Source organism: Rutilus rutilus (genome assembly GCF_951802725.1).
Source record: "Rutilus rutilus genome assembly, chromosome: 1".
Classification (NCBI taxonomy): Eukaryota; Metazoa; Chordata; class Actinopteri; order Cypriniformes; family Leuciscidae; genus Rutilus; species Rutilus rutilus.
The window spans coordinates 62,000,043-62,024,506 of NC_140209.1; the positions used below are offsets into that span (position 1 = coordinate 62,000,043).

At 37.5% G+C, this 24,464-nt stretch overlaps 1 protein-coding gene across 1 annotated transcript in view; it reads right to left on the reverse strand.

Moving 5' to 3' along the window:
* Positions 1-2,056: 2,056 nt before the first annotated feature.
* LOC311295779 (5-hydroxytryptamine receptor 3A-like) overlaps positions 2,057-24,464 on the reverse strand; it is a 60,908-nt gene continuing 38,500 nt past the window's right edge. Inside the window, exons 7-9 of the mRNA XM_084417286.1 lie at positions 19,800-20,010; positions 3,248-3,379; positions 2,057-2,772 (exon numbers count right to left, since the gene is read on the reverse strand). Of these exons, the coding sequence (XP_084273412.1) occupies positions 2,543-2,772; positions 3,248-3,379; positions 19,800-20,010 (573 nt within the window). The 3' untranslated portion in view covers positions 2,057-2,542. The remainder of the gene's footprint in view (positions 2,773-3,247; positions 3,380-19,799; positions 20,011-24,464) is intronic.

Here is a 24,464-nt window from a genome sequence, read left to right on the forward strand (position 1 = left end):
TGGAGATTGGACCACAGGTGGCACTATAACTGTTAAAAAGCTTTAACCCTCTGGGGTCTAAGGTGTTTTTGGGGTCCTTGAGATGTTCTGACATGCCCTGACATTTGTGCTTTTTTCAGTTGCTTATAAACATATTAATGGCAAAAAAAAAATACACACTATTTAGCACAAACAGGGCTACCATGATATGTGAGCAACAAGAATGTACATGTCTGCATTTTTGAGAGAATAATGTTTATGCGTGGTTATTGAAAAAAACTAAAAACTAAAGTTTCTGCTATAAGACCACAAAACACATACTAAATATGTGCCAATAAGACTTTTGTCTAATGGATGTCATCGCCTAGTGTTTTTTCTTCAAAATGATGTGAAAATCACCCTGCCTAATCATTCACATAACACAATACATTGATTTGAATTTTGCAAAGCACTTTCTGTTTGGAAAGGCAATATGCGGAGTGGGCGTCAACGATCATGCATATTTAGTGGTTCACACCTTAGGAGACAATGGTGCCTGCATACTTAATTAGCCATTCATTCAGGTGAGTCACTGAGCCACAAGAATGCAAGAGCAACAGTTGGAAGTATCTCAATTCTTTTTTATTTTTCCACATATTGTGCTTGCAATTTGGCCTATAATATCCAAGGAAAACATGTCTAGTAATTGTGCAGTTAATTCTCATACTGTATTTTCAGTTTTCGAATATTTATCCTCTCCCCAAATTTGTCACTAATAAAACACAATAAAAACTATTTAGAGAAAAGGCTTATATTTACCTTTTAATAGTTTGTTTACATCTACCTTGTAAATATATTTTTTTATTAAAAAGGTTACAATTACAACAACAATCCAAGTGTAATCTTTCTTTGTAAAAACTAAAGTATACATTTTATCATACATATTTCAAAGTTAAGGATTTGATTGATTATTTGATTACTTTATTTTTGACAAAACATACTATATTTAACATGAGCAAATATTGGCAAACAAAAGCTAATTTGAGGTGGCAGATATTTTACAGTAAAAATGTATAATCTATCCAAAACTAATCAACGAAATGTTGTCTTTCATATGTCTGTAACATAGGTCTTTCATTTTTATTATAAGAAATATAAATGTTAATTTGCAGTTTAATACGTTGCTTATACAAATACATTTTATTTCAACATATTTCAGTCGATTTTTACTCAGTATAGCAATACAGTTTGCAAAAAAACGGAAACATTCATTCACAAACAGAAACGCCTGACTGTAAAGTTGTTTTTATGAAATATTAGGGCATATAAATGTTAATTTTCAGTTTAATACGTTGCTTATACAAATAGCCTACATTTTATTTCAACATATTTCAGTCGATTTTTACTCAGTATAGCAATACAGTTTGCAAAAAAACGGAAACATTCATTCACAAACAGAAACGCCTGACTGTAAAGTTGTTTTTATGAAATATTAGGGCATATAAATGTTAATTTTCAGTTTAATACGTTGCTTATACAAATAGCCTACATTTTATTTCAACATATTTCTGTCGATTTTTACTCATCTCAGTATAGCAATACAGTTTGCTAAAACATCATCATTCATTCACACAGAGACGCAATTTAAATTTAAACTGTCTTTTTGCGAGCTGTGATAAACAGTGCGCATCTCTGCGGCTGCCATTCATTCATTCACAGAAACGCGATTAACTTAAGAAGGAAAAAAAACTTACTACAGTATTCGGATCCTCTCCTCGCAATACCCGCACTCTGAGGTAGATTTTCCGTTATTATTATTCCTCACAGCGCTGCCAGATGGTGTAAACACGTAGGCTACAATGATATGATTAAACTTGTGTTTTCTCGAGCTGATATGGGGGCGTTCACAGGTTTGCTTGGATTGCCTCAGTAATTTGCATTTGAATAGCACGCGCTCTCCGTGGGCGGGTTCACATTACATTTGAATGAGCTCTAATTAGCTCGACTGGAATCGCTCTCTTTTAATACAGATTTCACAAGATGAGAATATTTGTTTTTTATATAAATTACCTCATTTTAAAGAAGATAATTCAAGCTTCATGCCTGTGTGTCTGTATGCCTGTTTGACTCAGTATTCGCTGAGTTATTGTTCATTTTCGGACGCGTTTCAGAATGGTCTTCACTGACAGAGAGAAGGCAGAACTCGCATCACGTTTATTTTTCTTTATTTGGCAAAAAGCACAACAGTTTGTTTTTATTGTGAGTATACACAAAAATAATACACATTTAACAGAATCGATTGATGTATGAAACTTGCTTGTAATATCAAAGTCAACAGAGCAAAATTAATTTCTTTTGAACTGAACTGAAAAAAATCCAGCAAAACGCGTGGGCGCGTTTGTCAACCTCAGAGGGTTAAAACCATATATTTCCCATGGTAAACCTGTATTGGCTGTAAATTGTCTTTTCTATCTATTATGTCAGTGATTACATGCTTGCTAAATAAAACTTAATAACTTTTGATGCTTTTGTGCTTAAAGGCCTTAACTGCTTGAACCCTGATAAATGCTGCTTGCAGCTTTAATTATTTTAAGTATTTTGATTGACGCAAAAGCATCCAAAGCACAGACAGAAACACAATAATAGTGATCATGTAAAGAACCAAGAAGGTCACATCTATGATTCTTGCCACTCTGGTCCAGGACAGAGCTGTCTTCTGACGACACTCAGTGAGGATCTTGACGGGAGTACAAGACTGCTCTTCATTCTGAACTCTAGCTGAGTCTGGAGGGTCCTGCTGGTCTATTACACTATCTGTGAAAAGAAAAAAGGATAGCTCTGTATAAATGTTTTTTCTGCATAATCTCACATACGATTTTTTGATGGGGAATCTTTGCTAATACTCTATTATAGAAAAACAAATTAATTTCACATGTGGTTTTGGGGTGGCTTGTTCAAATATGTGATAAAGCATTTTTTTTTTTACATTTGGTTTTACATTTGCTAAGTGCAGACTTCAAATGCTATTTTCATCCATCCATTCATCCATCCATCCATCTAAACCGGTTGTCCAATTTTAGAGGCACAAGCATGCATATATTTTCTCTTTTTTTCCACTGAGTCTAATTTACTCAAAGATACATTTTATTAGGTTTTCTTTTTATATGTACCAAAGCTATAAAGCAAACAAATCTTAAATGGAATTTCACTAATAAACCTTAATTTGTGAAATAAAAGTATAAAATACATGAAAAAGTTCCTCATAATCTGATGTTGTGTCAACTCTTACAATCTTGTCCACTATCAGCAGTTGTAGTTTCCACTGATCTCTCCTTTGCTCCTTTAATCTTCAGATAATTCACAAAGATGGTCTCCAAAATGCTGATGCCAATTAGACAGAAGGTCGCACCGCAGAAAACCCCTGTGAAAAAAAACAGAGTTTTGTTATAAGAGCATACTCCAAATATTCAATGTTGGTTCTGAGAACGCAAAACATCTGCAGATTTCTTGACATTACACTGTTAGACTGTACCAGGCTTTCTTTTTTTTCTTTGTTCTTTTTTTTTATACAGTAAATTCCTGTAAATAAACTGTTGCCAGTAATTTACTGTTAATTGTAGTGATGGCCATTTCAAAACACTTCTTCATGAAGCTCTGAAACCTTTACAAATCTTTTGTTCCGAATCAATGGTTCGGAGCGTGCATCAAACTGCCAGAGTCACGTGATTTCAATAAACAAGGCTTCATTACGTCATAACTGTTTCAAAACACTTCGAAATTTCAATGGTTCATCTGGGGGTGATAATCTCTGTCAAGTGTCTGTGGGTTTTATCTGATCTCTGATCAGTTTTATGCATTATGGACATTTTAATTAGACATTAGTTTAATTAAAATGAATAATGATAGTTAATAGTCTCTTATTGGCCTGTTTAGAGCCATTCATAGAACAAACCTTGACAATTAATAAAGAACATATAGACACTTGATAGTGTGTCTGGTTCTCAACCCTGCTCCTGAAGGACCCCCAACACTGCACGTTTTCTTTGTCTCCCTAATAAAACACACCTGATTCAACTCATCAGTTCATTATCACATGGGTTAATGAGCTGATGAGTTGAATCAGGTGTGTTTGATTAGGGCGGGGGTCGGCAACCCGCGGCTCTAGAGCCGCATGCGGCTCTTAAGCGCCGCCCTAGTGGCTCCCTGGAGCTTTTTCAAAAATATGAAAATGGAAAAAATATTTTTTGTTTTACCCCTTTCGCACGTACGATCACACCGGTGTGATCAGTCTAGGCTGGTCCCTGGAGCGTACGATCACACCGGTGTGATTAGAACGGTCAGTGCATGACGTGATCAACTGCTAAATTCAAATGTGCTTTCGCGCGTTGGCTGGCGCTGAGCCAGAGACAGGCGCGCTCAGAGCTGTCATATATCACAACTTTTCAGTGTTTTCAACCACATAATGTTTATTTTAGTTTTCAGACATATAAAGTACTAAAAAAACAATACATTTAGAGTTTGTAAAATACACACTGATGTCAAAGGAAGAGGCAATAATAATCCTTTCCATTACAATTAGTTTTATTCATATCAGATACACATTGTGTAAGTAATTTTAAAGTTTACTCTATTGTTCTCCCAGTTCACCTGCCACTTACTTTTATGTATGTGGGGATAAGTGGATGAATTCACGTGTTGTAAATCCAACAGATCTGATTCTCTGAACTGCGTCTGCGGCACAAACTAAGATGGCAGCGCCCATCGCTGATACAGCTGAACTAACGCGTGCGTTATAAAGGTGTTTAAACAACAAAACACTTCCACTTGCATATATTTGACAACCGGAATATCAGATATTTCATGCCATATCTAACAAATTTGTGAATATTTTTAATAAAAAAGGAAAAATAACATAAAAGCAGATCATCATTCATTCAGCTCTGTTGTTGCTGCGGTGTGTCACGTGACAAGCAATGACGCGTCACCATGGAAACCATAAAGTGACACATTCTAAATAACGGTCGCCTTGAAAAACTCACGCTGGAGGGTCAGCCAGATTATTTTAAACTTACGTGTGAAAGGGTTTTAATATAATTTCTGTAGGAGGAAAACCATGACAAACATTCTTAAAGTTTTTCAACGTTGTAAAAATGTGTATAATAAATATTTAATTTCAACATTTCTGTCAACGAAGATTTACGTCATTGACTGCGACACACGTTTCTGTCAGATCTGCGTGATGCCAGACCGGTGGCTGACAAACAAACAAACAAACTTGCGGGTGTGTCATGGGCCATGGATCCCAAGGGGAAAAAGAGAAAGATAGATGAGGAGAACAGAGGATTCAACAGTTCTTGGACCGAATCATTTGCTTTCATTGCCAATGCGGAAGGATTGCCTGCATGTTTGCTTTGTAATGAGAAGTTGTCAAATAACAAAAAGAGTAATGTGGAAAGACATTTCCAGGGAAGGCATGCTACATTTGCAGCCAAGTACCCAGTTGGGAGTGAGAGAAAAAGTGCGATTGCATTACTTCTGGAGAAATTAGAGGAGCGCAAAGATAAATTTAAGAAGTGGATTGTATCTCCAAACTCCACTACTGCTGCTATAGTTTTGTTGCAACTCGGGAGATAATAAAGCGTGGGAAACCGTTCACAGATGGTGACTACATGAAGGATTCATTCATTAAAATATCAGAGCACCTATTTTCAGACTTCAAAAACAAAACCGAGATAATACAGAAAATTAAAGACATGCCTCTCTCCGCAAAGACAGTGAATAAAAGGGCCATTAAAATGGCAGGCAACATCACCAATCAGCAAATCAAGGACATTAATTCAGCTCCAGCATACTCAATTGCCTGTGATGAGTCGTGTGATGTTATCGATATTGAACAGGCAGCGCTGTTATGCAGGTATGTAACTTAACTCTGATGGGCCGCAAGAAGAAATTATCGAATTAATACCACTGAAAGGCCAAACACGCGGGGAGGACATATGTGAGGCTGTGCTGAAGTGTTTAAATGACAATGGAATAAACACCAACCACCTGATTTCATTATGAGGGGATCACAAAAGGGGTTTGTGACTTTATTACAGAAAGCGTTGGATCGAAATTTGCTTGCATTTCACTGCATCTTGCACCAAGAACATTCCCACCGGAGTGTATGGAGGTGATGAAACTTGTCATCGAGATGGTGAACAAGATAATTGCAAAAGCATTAAACCACCGTCAGTCCCGTGCATTGCAAGATGAAGTTGACAGCGAATATTCCGATCTCCTGCTACACAACAAAGTCCGATGGCTGTCCAGAGGTGAGGTTTTGCGTCGCTTTGTTGCTTGTTTAGAACATGTGAAAACATTCCTGAAAAGCAAAAACCTGAACTACCCGCAACTGGAAGATACCGAGTGGCTGGAAAAACTGCACTTTATGGTGGATATGACAAGTCACCTAAACATGCTGAATAAAAGTCTCCAGGGGCGGGGAAACACTGCACTGCAAATGCTGGAAGCTGTTTTGTCATTCGAGCGCAAGCTGACTGTATTCGCCAGAGATGTACAGTGAGGCACACTCTCTCACTTCCCCTCCCTGAGAGAGTTCAAAGAAGCCTATCACGATCACACACTCAACGGTGATTATTTACAAGGTGCGATCGTGGATATGCAAACTGCATTTGGGAGCAGATTCAGCGAGTTCCGAAAGGAAAAAATGACACTATCTTTCCCTGTCACTCCCCTGGAGATTGACCCGTCCTTGTTGAACACATTCCCAGGAGTAATTCAAGCTGACCTTGAAATGGAAATGGCCGATATAGCTGACAAAGATTTGTGGGTGTCCAAGTTCAAAAGTCTGACAGCCGAGCTTGAAGACGTCACTCGCCAGAAAGCCCAGCTTGCCCAAAGCCACGAATGGAGCAAAATCGAAAGCCTCCCAACTATCGAGAAACTTGTGTTTGAAACATGGAATGCTCTTCCTGACAGTTATAGGAACATGAAGAAATATGCATTTGGAGTATTATCCATCTTTGGATCAACATACCTGTGCGAGCAGATATTCTCAAACATGAACTACATCAAATCCAAATACCGCACCCGCCTCACAGATGAGAGCTTGCAGTCCTGCGTGAAGATTAAAGTTACATCTTACATGCCCGATGTTGAGAAGCTGTCCAGTGATGTCCGAAAACAGAAGTCACATTAAACGTGTAATAACACAATCCTGTCATAGGCACATATTTAGTAACAAAGTGGCTTTTTTATAAAGTGGGTTTATAAAGTACAGTTTTTCTGATTTTTGTCAGTATATATTTGGAATGACACATTGTGTTTTGTAAAGTGGAAACTGAAAAAGTTTCAGGTTCATTATCACATGGGTTAATGAGCTGATGAGTTGAATCAGGTGTGTTTGATTAGGGCGGGGGTCGGCAACCCAGGTCTCAGGTCAGAGGATGGCTGCATTATTGTGCGTGTCAAAAGAGAAGAGGATGATACTGCATTTTAGCCTTGTACTGACTTACTTGGCATTTGCAGAAAACTAAAGAGAAGAGGACAATGCACAGAAATCGAACTTAGACTGTATTATTTTTTGTCACGGGCATGACTGGGCTGCTTTTATGTTTTTAGTGTGTTTTATACTGTTTTAATGCATCTTTTATGCATGTTTTAAAGACTTTTCCAGTTCGTTTCAAAAGGCTTCTGTTTTATTGCACTCTGTCTGTTGCCCAGATAAGGGGGGAAAGAGAAGAGGATTGTATTGTATTGTATTATTGAGGATTGAAGAGGACTGCATTTTATTTCCATGGGGAGGTATGAAATTACAGGAGGCCTATGCACGTTGCACATTTTGTTGTTTTTTTCAAATCCTAAAGTAAAAATGACATCAAAAATCTGATTTCTTTATTGTATTTCTTTAATTTCATCAATGCAACGAAACATAATACATTAAAATTATAATGGAAGTTAAACTTAAAGCACCATCATACAGCAGAGTAGTCACGTGGTGCGTCATTCTCTCCAGGATGCGCTGCAGGGAAAATAAACATTTAATCTGCTCATTATGTATTTGTAGCCTACTTATGTTGACACTAGGGGGCTAATAAAGTTAATATAGACACTTACAGCATGTGTTGCCTTCATTATAAGGCTTATATAAGGCTTTTAATTTTTCGCGGCTCCAGACAGATTTTTTTTTTTTTTTTTGGTCCAGTATGGCTCTTTCAACATTTTGGGTTGCTGACCCCTGGATTAGGGAAATAAAGAAAACGTGCAGTGTTGGGGGTCCTTCAGGAGCAGGGTTGAGAACCACCGTGTTACTGTTTAAAATACGCTTTACTCTGTTTTTTTTTATTATTTTTTTTTTTTATTTGAACATTTAAAGGGATACTCCACCTCTGGAAAGAATGTGTATTTAAATTGGGTCATTTATGTAGAAGAAATGTGAATTATTTTTTAATTTGGAGCTTTCTAGACTGAGAAAAGCCAGAAAATGTATTTTTGGCTCATGTGGAAGAAAGACAACAACTCCCAGAATGCACTTGCTTCACTGCTCTACGAGGCCACTCCCAAGCCACGCCTACCGGTTAGAGAGCAGTTGTAAACAATAAAGCTAACTAGTCTCCGTGAGTCTGCCCGGGTTTTTGAGATCGCATCACACAAAATGACCTGTGAGGCACTGGTCTCGTGTCTCTCACGGAGGAGCGGGTATTTTCTTAGCAATGGTAAAACGCACATCAACCGATCACGCCACCGGCCTCGCGTCTTTCTCCCGCGGCCCTAGCCTCGTCCTGCTCGCCACAGTAAACATGATGAATGGCGACTGTAGAACGCAAAAGCGGTGGCGTGATTACTGACGCCTGTGAGACGCACCGGTCTCGTGGGCTATCTCTCACGGAGGAGCGGGTATTTTCTTAGCAATGGTAAAACGCACATCAACCGATCACTTGTTTAGCGTTCATGTAAACACTACATTCAGATTCACCAATCGGAATGAATTCAGTTAGATTGAAACAAAAGGTGTGCATGTAAACAATGAATGGCGACCGTAGAAAGCAAAGCCGAATCCCGGACATTTTGGACGATCTCGACGGCCGGACATGCAGGTTTCTGCCGGTGAAATCAAACGCACTGGCACTGATCTGTGATAGGTCTGTTAGCGCATTAGGTCCAACCCCCTATGGGCGGGTTTGAAAGGGTGGGAACTAGTGCTTGTAGTCTAAACAGAAATCCCCCCCTCTTACTGTGCATTCACACCGGACGCGAATAGCGCATCAAATTCGCGCCTGCACTTTAACATTAGTTTTTCTTTAGCTGCTCTAACTGTGTGTTTTTCATACACATGTGTTGTGGCAGGAACAAAGAAAACCAAAATGAGATCAGGTGTTGCTGATTATGATGTCATCACATAATGTTTTGGATCACTGATCTCAGTCTGTGTCTAATCCCTTATCAAAAATGTGTTGTTTTAATGCAGCTTTATTTTATAGTACTATTTTATATTACTACACTGTGAAACTACAGCAAAAGATCAAACAGTGCTGTGAAATCAGTTATGAAGCATTTTATAAACTCATCACCTCTTTTCATTCAAGTGGACTATATTATTGAACTAATGTAGGGAATAGTGAATGAGGGTATAGGGTGTGATTTGGAACACAGCCTCTGAGTGTCGACTTTGAGTAGTGTTAATTTACAATATATCCCTGTAGGCTACTTTCTCGAAAACGACAAATATCACCCAGAATGCATTTTTTCTACGGTATACAGTATATACGGTATATAACAAATGTGCTTCACAACCACAAAGTTGAAGAAGCCACAGAAAAACTAGCATTAAAAACTAGAATGTACATTTCCTGAAGAAAATGTGAAGTGGTGCTTGCAGTGGCAAAATTCGCCACCCGGTTGCTAGGGTGTTGTACATGATTGCATACGAGCCAACAACCATGTCTGTACGATGTTGTGGATCTGAAATATGGCTTCTACATGTTGCAATATGGTTGCTAGGTAGCTTTAAATGGTTGCTAAGGTGTGGTTACACAGTTACCATGATGATATTTACAGACTGGTGTCCCAACCAAAACAAACAAACACACCCCCATGTCTATACGATGTTCTGGTGCTGAGATATAGCCCATTCATGTGTTTGTACGGTTGCTAAGGTACTCCAAATGGTTGCTAAGGTTTGTTTATACAGTTTATGGGGTAATATTTAAAGAGAATTTTCAGGTCTGGGTCAAAAAATGCCCAACTCTGTGTTTTTACAATGTTTTGTTGGTGAGAAATGGCTTGTAAATGTTGTTCAATGGTTGCTAGGGGCCTGTAACTGGTTGCTAGGGCGTGGCTATGAAGTTGTTATGTCACTACTTGTTGGCTGCTTGATAGGACGAATCAAAAGAGCCCAACCCCAAGCCTCTTTGACCTTCTGAGCCAAAGATATGATTTTACAAATTTTGTACCAATGTTAAGTCTATGGGACATTTTTCGGCTTATTTTTCGCCCGCCAGACGAACATCGTTGACCCGATTGCTTATAAAAGTCATAGCACACCTCACCAAAATAAAACGGTCGATTTGACACCTCATTCATGGGTCTGTGACAAACGGTGTGGGGCGAGTTACGCGCCGAAGTTTTGTCTAGGTGAATAGTAATCACAACACTAGAATGTACATTTCCTGAAGAAAATGTGAAGTGGTGCTTGCAGTGGCAAAATTCGGCACGGTTGCTAGGGTTTTACTAGGTGGTTGCTATGGTGTTCTGGGAGGTTTCCAAGGTATTCTGGGTGGTTGCTAGGGCGTTGATAAGTGGTTGCTAGGGTATTCAGTGTGGTTGCTAGGCAGTTGCTAAGGTGTTTACCATAGTTTACCATGATTTACCACGATTTACTATAGTTTACCATGATTTACTATAGTCTGCCATGATTTACCATGTTCAAGTATGATTTACTGATTCAAGCATGATTTACCATAGTTTACCATGATTTACCACGATTTACCATAGTTTACCATAATTTACTATAGTATACCAGGATTTACCATGTTCAAGTATGATTTACTGATTCTAGCATGATTTATCATAGTTTACCATGATTTACCACGATTTACCATAGTTTACCATGATTTATTATAGTATACCATGATTTACCATGTTCAAGTATGATTTACTGATTCTAGCATGATTTACCATAGTTTACCATGATTTACTATAGTATACCACAATTTACCATGTTCTGGTATAATTTACTGATTCTAGCATGATTTATCATAGTTACCATGATTTACCATGATTTACCATAGTTTACCATGATTTACCATGTTCAAGTATGATTTACTGATTCTAGCATGATTTACCATAGTTTACCATGATTTACAACGATTTACCACTAATTACCATAGTTTACCATGATTTACTATAGTATACCATGATTTACCATGTGCAAGTATGATTTACTGATTCAGGCATGATTTACCATAGTTTACCACAATTTACCACGATTTACTATAGTTTACCATGATTTACTATAGTATACCACGATTTACCATGTTCAATTATAATTTACTGATTCTAGCATGATTTACCATGATTTACCATAGTTTACCATGATTTACTATAGTATACCATGATTTACCATGTTCAAGTATGATTTACTATGATTCTAGCATGATTTATCATAGTTTACCATGATTTACCATAGTTTACCATGATTTACCATAGTTCACCACGATTTACCATAGTTTACCATGATTTACCATGTTCAAGTATGATTTACTGATTCTAGCATGATTTACCATAGTTTACCATGATTTACCATAGTTTACCATTATTTACCACGATTTACCATAGTTTACCATGATTTACTATAGTATACCATGATTTACCATGTTCAAGTATGATTTACTATGATTCTAGCATGATTTACCATAGTTTACCATGATTTACCACGATTTACTATAGTTTACCATGATTTACTATAGTATACCATGATTTACCATGTTCAAGTATGATTTACTGATTCTAGCATGATTTACCATAGTTTACCATGATTTACCATAGTTTACCACGATTTACCACGATTTACCATAGTTTACCATGATTTACTATAGTATACCATGATTTACTATAGTATACCATGATATACCATGTTCAATTATGATTTACTGATTCTAGCATGATTTATCATAGTTTACCATGATTTACCATAGTTTACCATGATTTACCATAGTTTACCATGATTTACTATAGTATACCATGATTTACCATGTTCAAGTATGATTTACTATGATTCTAGCATGATTTACCATAGTTTACCATGATTTACCACAATTTACCATAGTGTACTATGATTTACTATAGTATACCATGATTTACCATGTTTTAGTATGATTTACTATGATTCAAGGTTGATTTACCATAGTTTACCATGATTTAGTCAAAAGAGCCAAGTCCCATCTCTATACTATGTTTTGATGCAGAGATATACGTTTTGCTAAACGGTTGCTAGGATACTCTCTTTGGTTGCTATGGAGTTACTTGGCAGCTGCCAATGATGAAATTCCAAAGGCTTCTTGTCAGTATGAATGATATAAACCAACTCCCATGCCTCTGTGACATTCAGAATGGAAGATATCCCTCTTTGGATTTTGGTTGCTAAGGTGCTCGACAATGGTTGCTAGGGAGGGGCTTGGAAGTGTTGAGGTGATTCATGATTGGCTGTTTACTGCCCCGAGTCAAATGAGACCACCCCCATGTTTCTATGACAATTCAGTCTGGAGATATCTCTTTGAACTCTTTCAATGGAAGTCTATGGAACTTGTTGCTAAGGGGCTCTAAATGGTTGCTAGGGCGTGGCTTGATAGCTTCACAATGATCCTGAGAGACTGATTGGTCGTCTGAGTAAAATGAGCCCTCCCCCTTGTCTCTATGACACTGTGATCCAGAGCTACGTTCAATACAAAGTCCCTATGCAATTTACCATAGTAGGAAAAGCATGTGTGTTTCACGGGACGTTCCTTCCCCATAGTAAGTTAATGGGGCAACTTTGGGCATCTCCTGCCCCCCAGGGGTGCAACTTTTACCCCATTGTGAGGTATGTTCTTACAGAGCCTGTCAGCCTCTTCAAATGTGGCAAATCACACATTTCTGCGAAATCCTCGCTCAGAGCTACGTGTGGTCAAAGTTCGTCGCAATGTTAAGTCAATGGGACTTTTTTGGCCGCTTTTTCGCCCCTGGGGCGAACACCGCACCGCCAATCGCTTATAAAAGTCATAGCACACCTCTCCTTAATGAGCCGGTCGATTTGACACCTCATTCATGGCTCTGAGACAAACGGTGCGGGGCGAGTTACGCGCCAAACTTTGTCCAGAATAATAATAATAATAATAAGAATAATAAGTATGAGCAATAACAATAGTGATGCCTTGCTTTCAGCAAGCACCACTAATAAAGGGTCAAGAGCTCAACTAAAGTAAACACTGATAAATGCATAAAAATGTATGTTCAAATAAAACAATAAAGCATCAACATCTAAACCTCTGTTAATTCTAAATAATAACTTTTGTAGATGACAGAAATAAAGGCAAACTGGTCAGTAATACGTGCAATAGTGTTTAAGGGCTGGAAGTCAGTTGTAGTTGTTGTGTTTCTATTTTTTCTGTTCTTGTTGTTTCCCTTTCCTTCAGTGATTCTGCTCTTTATCATCAGGTGTCTTCAATAATGGTCAATCATCACTTAATCAATAACTTAATTATCTCAGTAATTTCAACAATGCTTCAGAGTAACTTTAAGACTCTGTAGTGTGGACTAGGGCTGGGCGATATATCGCACGATATTGTTAGGCGCATCTCATCAGTAAAGCCGGTTCCCTTGATTAGTTGTAAATCACCTTCACCTGCTTTCAGATGGAGCGGCATTTACTACACAGCAAAAACTCCAGTGTTTATTAACACTCAAGAGTGTTAAAGGTAATGAGATAATTCAGTGATTAATTTAGTGATGATTGAGAATTATTGAAGACACCTGATGTTAACAAGCAGAATCACTGAAGGAGAAAATCACTAATTGTAAGTTACCATTATGGCGATGGGTGTTTGCTTTAGCTGGGCTCTTGACCCTTACATGTTTACTTTAATTTTTACTGTTGTTTGTCTGCTGTTATTGATTTATAACAGTTAAATGAACAAAGTAAATTGTGATCTGATGTTTTTGACATAATCATGCTGTGATCTGAAAAAATGAATCTTATTGACATAGTTTGGTTTAACTTGTTAGCAGCAGTTTTGTGATTCTTCAGACTATGATTATCAGTACTTACTTATAATCCATAATATTTAATAAACATTGCTCTGATCAAAAGACTTTCAAATAAATTCATTTAAGACACAGAGATCAATAATCAGCCTGTGAATCTCAACAATGGTGACAATAATAAAGCATGTTGCAGTGGCTGCCACCAATCACAACTCATTAATGGCTCCCATCATGCATTGCGGTATGAATAAATTATTATCTGAATTGTCTATGTAATTTACTTTTCCTAATTGAATATTCTGCTCATCACCATTGTTGAGATGCATAGACTGAATCTTGACATCTGTGTGTGCCTAAATGAAAGATTTTTTTTTTTTAACAACTTTTAAGAAATCCTTTATATTATATCAAAAATTCTGGGCATTTATGCAGATTCACAGTTATGCTGTAACCAACAACATGAGTCGAAGTCAGAAAGAAGGATCTTAATGAGTTCAGTGATCAAGTTAAAATGATGAATGTCATAATATAACCAACACCATCAGATCATTTTTTTTCTTTGTTTAACTGGCGGTTATAACTCAGACACAGCAGACAAACAAAATCTAAAGTTAACAAAATAAGGGTCAAGAGCCCAACTAAAGCAAACATTGATCGCCATAACGGTGGCTTACAATTTGAGATTTTCTCCTTCAGTGATTCTGCTTGTTATCATCAGGTGTCTTCAATAATGTTCAATCATCACTAAATTAATCACTTAATTATCTCATTAACTTCAACACTCTTGAGTGTGGACTCATATACACTCCCAGGAGTGTTCATTTAACACTGGAGTTTTTGCTGTGTACAAAGAGCCGTAGTTAACTGACAAGCTGAGCCATATCGCATTAATTATCGCTGGCGATACGTCTGTGAGCCTCAGGGTGCTTATCTAGGCTCCAGTTGTATGTAGCCAGTTGCTAATTGTGCGCCATGTTACGTTGCGTCCCCACTGTGTATTAGCTACACAATACTAAGTGACCGTCCTCGAAAGGGAACGTACTTGATTACTAACGTAACCTTGGTTCCCTGAGAGTAGGGAATGAGTATTACATATGCCTGCCGCACTATTGCAAACTGTCAAGGTTTTGTCGCTTCAGTCGCTTCAAACCTGATATTTGCCGAAATCGGAGCCTATAGACATAGCCTATTATAGACATAGGCCTCGCCCATTCTGGCGGGCTCTGAAGCGCTGGGTGTGAAGTCACCTGATTGGGCCATGCGTCAGAGACGCTTCGCCATAGGGTGTGCAGTTGCCACAGCACAGCCAATGGGCGAGCTAGACGCTCTGCTGTGTTCGCCGTGCAGCTGCACTGCATTTTTATTATAGGCTTCAATATTTCTCGAAGAAAGGAGTTTCCCCACTTCGTATTAGCTACGCAATACTCGTTCCCTACTAGGGATGGGAATTGAAAACCGGTTCCACTCGAGAACCGGTTCTAAGTTTTATGAACAATCGATATGTATGTCCTTGACGTTAACGATTCCTCTTATCGATGCTCCTGCTCCGAGTCACAGCCATAGGCCGTGAACTCACAACTTTCCCTTTTGTCCTTTATCGGGCATCATAGCACGGCGTTTTTCACCAGGTTTGCACACACTGCAGGAGGGATTTTGGCCCACTCCTCCACACAGATCTTCTCTAGATCAGTCAGGTTTCTGGGCTGTCGCTGAGAAACATGGAGTTTGAGCTCCCTCCAAAGATTCTCTATTGGGTTTAGGTCTGGAGACTGGCTAGGCCACGCCAGAACCTTGATATGCTTCTTACAGAGCCACTCCTTGGTTATCCTGGCTGTGTGCTTCGGTTCATTGTCATGTTGGAAGACCCAGCCTCGACCCATCTTCAATGCTCTAACTGAGGGAAGGAGGTTGTTCCCCAAAATCTCGCAATACATGGCCCCGGTCATCCTCTCCTTCATACAGTGCAGTCGCCCTGTCCCATGTGCAGAAAAACACCCCCAAAGCATGATGCTCCAAAATAAAGATGCCGTCTGAAAGTTGTGTGTCTAAATGTACGTTTTTGACCAATGTTTTCCACTTCTGATGTCTTTTCTAGCAAGCAATTATTAATGTAGTCATTAAATATTCTCTTAGTTTTCACCAAAGCTCGCTCTATTTTGCTTTAGATCATTAAACCGTAACGCAGCCTCAGACGTAGGGTTGCAAAGGGGCGGAAAATTTCCGGTAAATTTCCGGAAAGTTTCCGATAAATTTCCATGGAAAGTTAAGCAGGGGAACCTTCTGTGCCATGCATGATTTCAAACCATGACGTCTTAGTGTATTACCAACAGTAACCTTGGAAACGGTGGTCCCATCTCATTTCAGGTCATTGACCAGCTCCTCCCGTGTAGTTCTGGGCTGATTTCTCACCTTTCTTAGGATCATTGAGACCCCACGAGGTGAGATCTTGCATCTTTTTTCACCAAGCTGCTTGGCAATTTCCCCGTAGCCCTTTCCAGCATTGTGGAGGTGTACAGTTTTGTCTCTAGTGTCTTTGGACAGCTCTTTGGTCTTGGCCATGTTAGTAGTTAGATTCTTACTGATTGTATGGGGTGGACAGGTATCTCTATGCAGCTAACGACCTCAAACAGGTGCATCTAATTTAGGATAATAAATGGAGTGGAGGTGGACATTTTAAAGGCAGACTAACAGGTCTTTGAGGGTCAGAATTCTAGCTGATAGACAGGTGTTCAAATACTTATTTGCAGCTGTATCATACAAATAAATAGTTAAAAAATCATATATTGTGATTTCTGGATTTTTTTTTTTTTTTGATTATGTCTCTCACAGTGGACATGCACCTACGATGACAATTTCAGACCCCTCCATGATTTCCAAGTGGGAGAACTTGCAAAATAGCAGGGTGTTCAAATACTTATTTTCCTCACTGTAAATTACATAAAAAGTACAATTTACTTACTCAAGCTTAAGCTTTAAAATAAATAGTTTTTTTGAAAAGCATATGACTACATTTTTCCACACAGTGCTATCAAGAATCGATAAGAGAAAAAGCAGAATTTGTTAAAGAATCGGACCAATAAGCAGAATCGTCGTCAGTGGCATTGATATTGATAATGTCTTAACAGTTCCCATCCCTATTCCCTACTCTCAGGGAACCGAGTACGTTATTGTTACTGTTATTTTATTAAACACCTAATATTTATAATATTTATAACTGCTACGAAGACCTGTGCAAGTGACAAGATTTGCTGCTTTCCATGTGTTTCTCTTTGAAAATGAACTGGAGACTTGTGTTTTCCGCATCCCGTGTGAAACTGTCTTCATGTCGAAAGAACTCGCTGAACTAATAATGAGGGTGCTTTCACACCTGCCTCATTTAGTTCGGTTGAATCGCACTAGATTTTGTTTTCCCCGTTGGTGCGGTTCGTTTGGGCAGGTGTGAATGCGGCAATCACACTCGGGTGCGCACCAAAAGCGGACCAAACAAGCGTACCGAGACCTCCTGGAAGAAGTGGTCTCGGTACGCTTTGAAACGAACTCTGGAGCGGTTCGTTTGTGGTGAGAACGTGATCCGACCTCGAACAGGACCAACTGCCAAAGAACTGCGCATTTTTGGACTGAGCCAGTTGCCGTAGTCAGCTGCGCTGTGCATTATAGGATGAGGAGAAATGTTTGTTGACAGTTTGCAGCTCGCGGACAAACTTGGAGTTGTGAGGAGGTGCGGAGCCTGATAGAAATGATTATTAACATTATTTTCGAGCCGCATCCTCGGTTCATTCTCAAATATTATTGTTTGTCTAAAGTGGTGTAGACAAACTATATAATAAAATATGACCAAGGATACAATCAGCCCACGCAGTCGTCTCTCCATAGTAAACAGCGGCGTGTTGTCTGCCGGATTTTCCACCTCTTTGTTTACTTCCGGGAGTTCTGTTGGAATTTTCCCGCAATGTTAATTCTGACCAAACGTAGTGCAGTCATGGAAATGCGTTCCGAGTGATGTGGATGTTGTCACGTGACTGCATTTTGGTTCGTTTTATCAATTCATAAACTGATTCGGACCAGAGCGATCAGTGTGGTGTGAAAAGGAACCAAAACGCCTTAAAGGTCCCGTTCTTCGTGATCCCATGTTTCAAACTTTAGTTAGTGTGTAATGTTGTTGTTAGAGTATAAATAATATCTGTAAAATTATAAAGCTCAAAGTTCAATGCCAAGCGAGATATTTTATTTAACAGAAGTCGACTACATCGAACGGCCAGTTTGGACTACACCCCTCTACTTCCTTCTTTAATGACGTCACTAGAACCGTGTTTTGACTAACTTCCGCCCACAGGAATACAGGTGAAATGTCAACAGGTGTGGTTGATGTTTATCTATAATCGGATACCGCAAAAGTTTAATTCGAAGTTGTTAGTTTGCTCTGCCCATTTCACCACGGACTGTTTTTCTAACCTGGGATAATATCAAGCAGGCTTCTCTCAGCGTTTCATACTGACGAAGCGGGCAATTTCAACTATATTCCAGCAAGCGTTAAGTAGTGATTTACTATGGAAGTAGCGATCAACTTCACATCGTTTCTCTTAGTAGGATGAAAATAATCTTACTTAAACTGTGATTAATATACAGAAAGCGATCAAAGAACAATCCCTTTCTAATTGCCCAAGCTGTCAATCACACAGCGCGAGTTTATATGGACACTTGCCAAAACTAGTTATGAAATCAATGACGCTGTTACACTGCACAACGAAGCTCTTACTGTATTTATATACCTCATGTTTGCATTGGTGAAATCATTAGTGAGAGTGCAGAAACTGCGTTGCAATGATAAGATCATTTTTCACGCGATCAACAGACTGTCATCTGCTCAATGCTCATCACTGCAACCTTTTATGTGATGGGAATAGATCTAAATACTTAAAAAAACTTCTCACGATTCGTTAATCCCGATAGCTGTAATAGTAAAAACGTATAATAGCTGTAATAGTAAAAGTTTTCCAGATAGTTCCACATGTAATGCCAGATATTTCATATGCAAGCATGTCAGCCAATCACAGCAGAGGGCGTTTACGCTGAAGTCTCTCAGCAGACACGCCCCTTCAAACAGAGCGTTCAAATCAGGGGTTGAAATCAGGCTAGGAAAAATGCATTTTATTTCTAAATTATTAAAAAATTTGATCTAAAAAACATACTAACATTATAAGGGCACCCCAGGAAACATTCTAAAATAATAAAATAATCCATGCAATGGGACCTTTAAAATGCTACAACGTATCATTTTTCGCCCTTGGTCCGGACCAAATGAACCGAACTACAGATGTGAAAGCACCCTTAAATAAAGAACTTGAAGTGAGGATGAGGTTTATCTTGTTCTCTGTTTCCCTCTGCTGGACAGGAGGCGTCAACTTTAAATTGATTTGAGGAGGATTAGCAACTGTTCTGCCTTAAATCCTTAAATTCTCAACTATACTTAATTTTAAGGGAATACTGTAGGTTTAAATAGTTTTTGTTTGATTGTCGTGACTTCATTTGAGATTCAAATACTGAATTGTATTCTTAAAAAATTAAGTAATATTAAATAATCAGGTCAATTTTAGACTCACCAATCAGAGGGATGTCTGTCCCTGTAGAAGGCAGTGTGTTGTTAAGAAGCAGCAGCATCACAGAAACAGACAGCAGTAAAGTCACTTTAAAGCTCAACTTTTCTGATGCACTTGAGTCAACAAAAAAGGAGATCAAATCCAGCACAAGGAAGAAAAATACTGGTATTATAATGTTGATGACATACAGTAGAGGTCTCCTTTTTATGGTGATCTGCAATCAGAGAGAGAGAGAGAGAGAGAGAGAGAGAGAGAGAGAGAGAGAGAGAGAGAGACATTAGCATTATAATGGACTTAATAAGAGAAATATAAATTAAATACATGAATTAAATAGGGGTGCACCATGTACCAGTTTAAAAGAAAAACCAGTTGGGTCTCTTACAAGTAATAATTGAATAAGATAAATTTCTAATCATAATTGTTACTAGTAAGAATTTAATTAAAGAGCTTCATATAATGTGATATATGTGAAATAAAACGTATTTGGTGATACAGTATATGAATTTGGTCATAATGCCTATCCCTTATTCATTTCCTTTCAATTTTAATGGCGATAAAGATCTATGTTTGGTTACATTTTTTATTTTACGGTAGAACTACAATGTTATCATTTGTTAACATTAATTATTGTATTAACTACCCAGTGGGCATTTGATGTCAATTTAACATCAATGTGACATCAAACATTGATGTCAAAATTACGTCACGAAATAGGTCAAAAATGAAAGTCATATTGACGTCAACGTGTCGATGTCAATTTGATGTCAAGATTTTGACCTCTGCTGATGTCATTTTGATGTTGTTTTGATGTCATGCTTGTTTGTTGTTCATTTATTTGACGTCAAGATGTCATGTTTGTAGATGCCCAGCAGGAACAGGATATAGACTATAACATTGGTCAGACATTGGATTTTGGTTGAAAATGAAAGTCGGGTTGATGTCTAAATCCAGTGTTTGTTTGATGACTTTATTTAATTTCCGGTTTAAAGAAATAATAGTTTGTTTTTTTAAAGTCACCATGATGGTGGTTAGCGTTTGCTTTAGTTGTGCTCTTGACCCTTGACTTTTTAGTATAAAGTTTTCTCTGGCTGCTATAATTGAGTGTTTATAAATCACAATTGTTGTGGCAAAAAAGCTATGAGAAAATTTAGATCAGCTGCTGATGGCTGTTTATTGATGATGATATCATCATGTAATTGCCTGAATTCCTGATCTTGTTCAATGTCTAATGTTTTGAATATATAGAACTTGTGTTTTTAATGTTGTTTTATAATAGAAGACAATTGATTTTACAGCAAGACAGCAGTGTTGTTTATCAAATAATATAAAGGATATTCAAAACATTTAATGCATTAAATTTGTTTCTCTACATTATTACTTAGCCATCAAGAATCAGTGTATGACTCTCAACAATGGTGACAATCAAATAAATGCTTCAGCTGCAGTGCATGCTGGGTACCGCCAATCAAAACTCACCCTTATCTCCCAGCATGCATTGCGGCATTAATAAATTATGCAGCTGGAGTTGATCTGATTATCTGGATATTTTGTTTGATTGTCACCATTGTTGAGATTCATATGCTGTTTCTTGATGTCTGTGTGTGTCTAAGTACTGCCATAGAAGAAAGGTTTTTGTGCACTAAATAGTTTTTAAAAATCAAGTATATTTTTTGATAACCAACACTGTTAGATATGCTGTAGAATCAAATGACTTCTATTATGAATAAAACAATGTAAAAACCACAAGTCCTATATATCAAGCATTAGAGATTAGACACAAAATAAGATCAGGGATTCAGCCAATGACATGATGATATCATCTATATCATCATCATCATCATCAACACTAAACAGCCAGCATCTCCTGATCTCATTTTCTCATGGCTTTTTTAACTACAACAATTGTGCTTTATAAACACACAATTAGAACAACCAGAAAAAAGTTTAATTTAAAGAGTTAAAGGTCAAGAGCACAACTAAAGCAAACGCTAACCACCATCATGGTGACTTTAAAATGCAAAATATTATTTCTTTAAACCGGAAATTAAATAAAGTCAGTCTGGTTAGTTTTAAGTAAAGCTGGTAATAAGTGTACAGCCATGCATTTCACCTTTTTGTTTGGTTTATTCCAACCAAAATTCAACGACTGCCCAACGTTGGAGCCTGACGTCAAACAAACATTGGATTTAGACGTCAACCCGACTTTCATTTTCAACCAAAATCCAACGTCTGACCGACATTGTAGTCTATATCCTGTGCCTGCTGGCCATCTATTTGACATCAGGATGCCATGATGTTGATGTCATTTTAATGCTATTTTGATATCATTCAATATCAAGCTTCAATATCAGATTAAATTGACCTTTTATAGTATATGCAATTATAGTGTCTGCTGTCATTTTAAACGTGAACTAAATGTAAATATGCTAGGATTTAAATAAATAAAAACACACATGCAAAATACATAGACCTAGGTCTACAACTTTCAAGATCATTCAGGCTAGGTCTTTTAGATGTTGTCACATTGATTTACAATGAGTAATAAATATACTTTTTACAGACATTTCAGACATCGTTTTGACATAAATTTCACATCAGTTTGACATCTTGTTTCCTGACATCAAATCAACATCAATGATATTGACCTGAGATGTAGGGACCAGAAAAAAAACATGTCAGATTGATACCTTTGTTAGGCATCTTTACAACCACAAGGAAATAATTACAAAATATAATGAAAATATGCATATTCATGCATGTCATACATGGTGGTCAAAATCTTGACTATTTGTTGATGTCAAATTGACGTCAAGGTGCCCGCTGGGTAACATAACAATGAGCAATAGACTTATTACTGCATTTATTCATATTTGTTCATGTTACACAGCAAAATCCCCAGTGTTAAATTAACACTCCTCAGTGTTTATATGTGTCCACACTACAGGGTGTTAAAAATTAACACTGAAGCAGTGTTGAAGTTAATGAGACAATTAAGTGATTAATTAAGTGATGATTGGCCATTAGTGGTGACACCTGATGTTAATAAGCAGAATCATTGAAGGAAAGAGAAAAAACAATAACAGAAAAAAGAGAAACACAAAAACTACAACTGACTTCGAGTCATTACAGATTGTTGCACTTATTATTACCAGTTTTACCACTTTATTTCTGTCATACATCGACAAAAGTTCTTGAGATTCAACAGAAGTTTAGACGGTAATATTTTATGGAAATTTTCTTTTCAAGTTACCATTTTGGTGGTCAGTGTTTGCTTTAGTTGGGCTCTTGACACTTTTCATTTTTTAATATTAGTTTTTCTCTGGTTGCTACAACTCTGTGTTTATAAAGCACATTTGTTCCTGCAAGAGAAAACATGACCTGCTCACAATATGTTTTGATGATAAAAACATTATCATGTAGTGTCCTGATTCACTGATGTAATTCAGAGTCTAAATTTTTGACTATATTCTTGATGTCTTGTTTTAGTATTGATGATTGTAGCTCTGAGATTCTACAGTTTGAGATCCAACAGCAATATGAAAATGTTTGAAAATACTTTGAGCAAAGAAGTTATTGTGTTTAAACACACAGACATCAAGAATCAGCATATGAATCTCAACAATGGTGACAATAAACAAACTAGTGATAAACAGATCAACTCTGAACATCACAAAACAAGCTACTAAAGTCAGAACAAAACAATAGCAAAATAAAAGCCAACCGAAAAAACAATGAAAATTACAGGACAATTCAGCTGCATAATTTATTCATGCTGCAATGCATGATGTCAGCCATTGATGCGTTCTGATTGGTGGCTCCCATCATGCATTGCAACATTAAGCATTTGTTTGATTGTCACCATTGTTGAGATTCATATGTAGATTCTTGATGTCAGTGTGTGATTTTAAATCCTTCATTTCTTTAAAACATTGCTGGAAGTAAGTATTGTAGTTAAAATTTAATAAATAATTAGATAATCAGCTTATAATGCTGGGTGACATTATTGAATCAGGTCACTAGTAATTTCATCATTGAAACATAACCAGGGCTGAATTTCCAAAAGCATCTTAAACTTAACTTGATGGCAGACCAACTGCAACAAATGGTCTATACGATCAAATTAGGCTTGCGATGTTGTCAGGAAACACAGCCCAAATCATAGTTTCTCTTGCCACAACACATATGCTCTATAAGCACAGAGTTGGAACAGCCAGAGAAATACTAATGTTAGAAAGTAAAGGGTCAAGAGCCCAACTAAAGCAACCACTGGTCACCATAATGGTGACATGAAACGAAACATTCCATAAAACATTACCATCTAAACTTCTGTTAAATCTAAATAAGTGTGTAGATGTATGACAGAAATAAAGTCAAACTGGTAAAATAATAAGTGCAATAATGGCTCGAAGTCAGTAGTTCTTGTGTTTCTCTTTCCTTCAGTGAGTCTGCTTGTTATCATCAGGTGTCACCACTAATGCTCAATCATCACTTAATTAATCACTTAATTATCGCATTAACTTCAACACTGCTTCAGTGTTAACTTAATTATCTCATTAACTTCACCACTGCTTCAGTGTTAACTTAATTATCTCATTAACTTCAACACTGCTTCAGTGTTAATTTTTAACACCCTGTAGTGTGGACACATATAAACACTGAGGAGTGTTA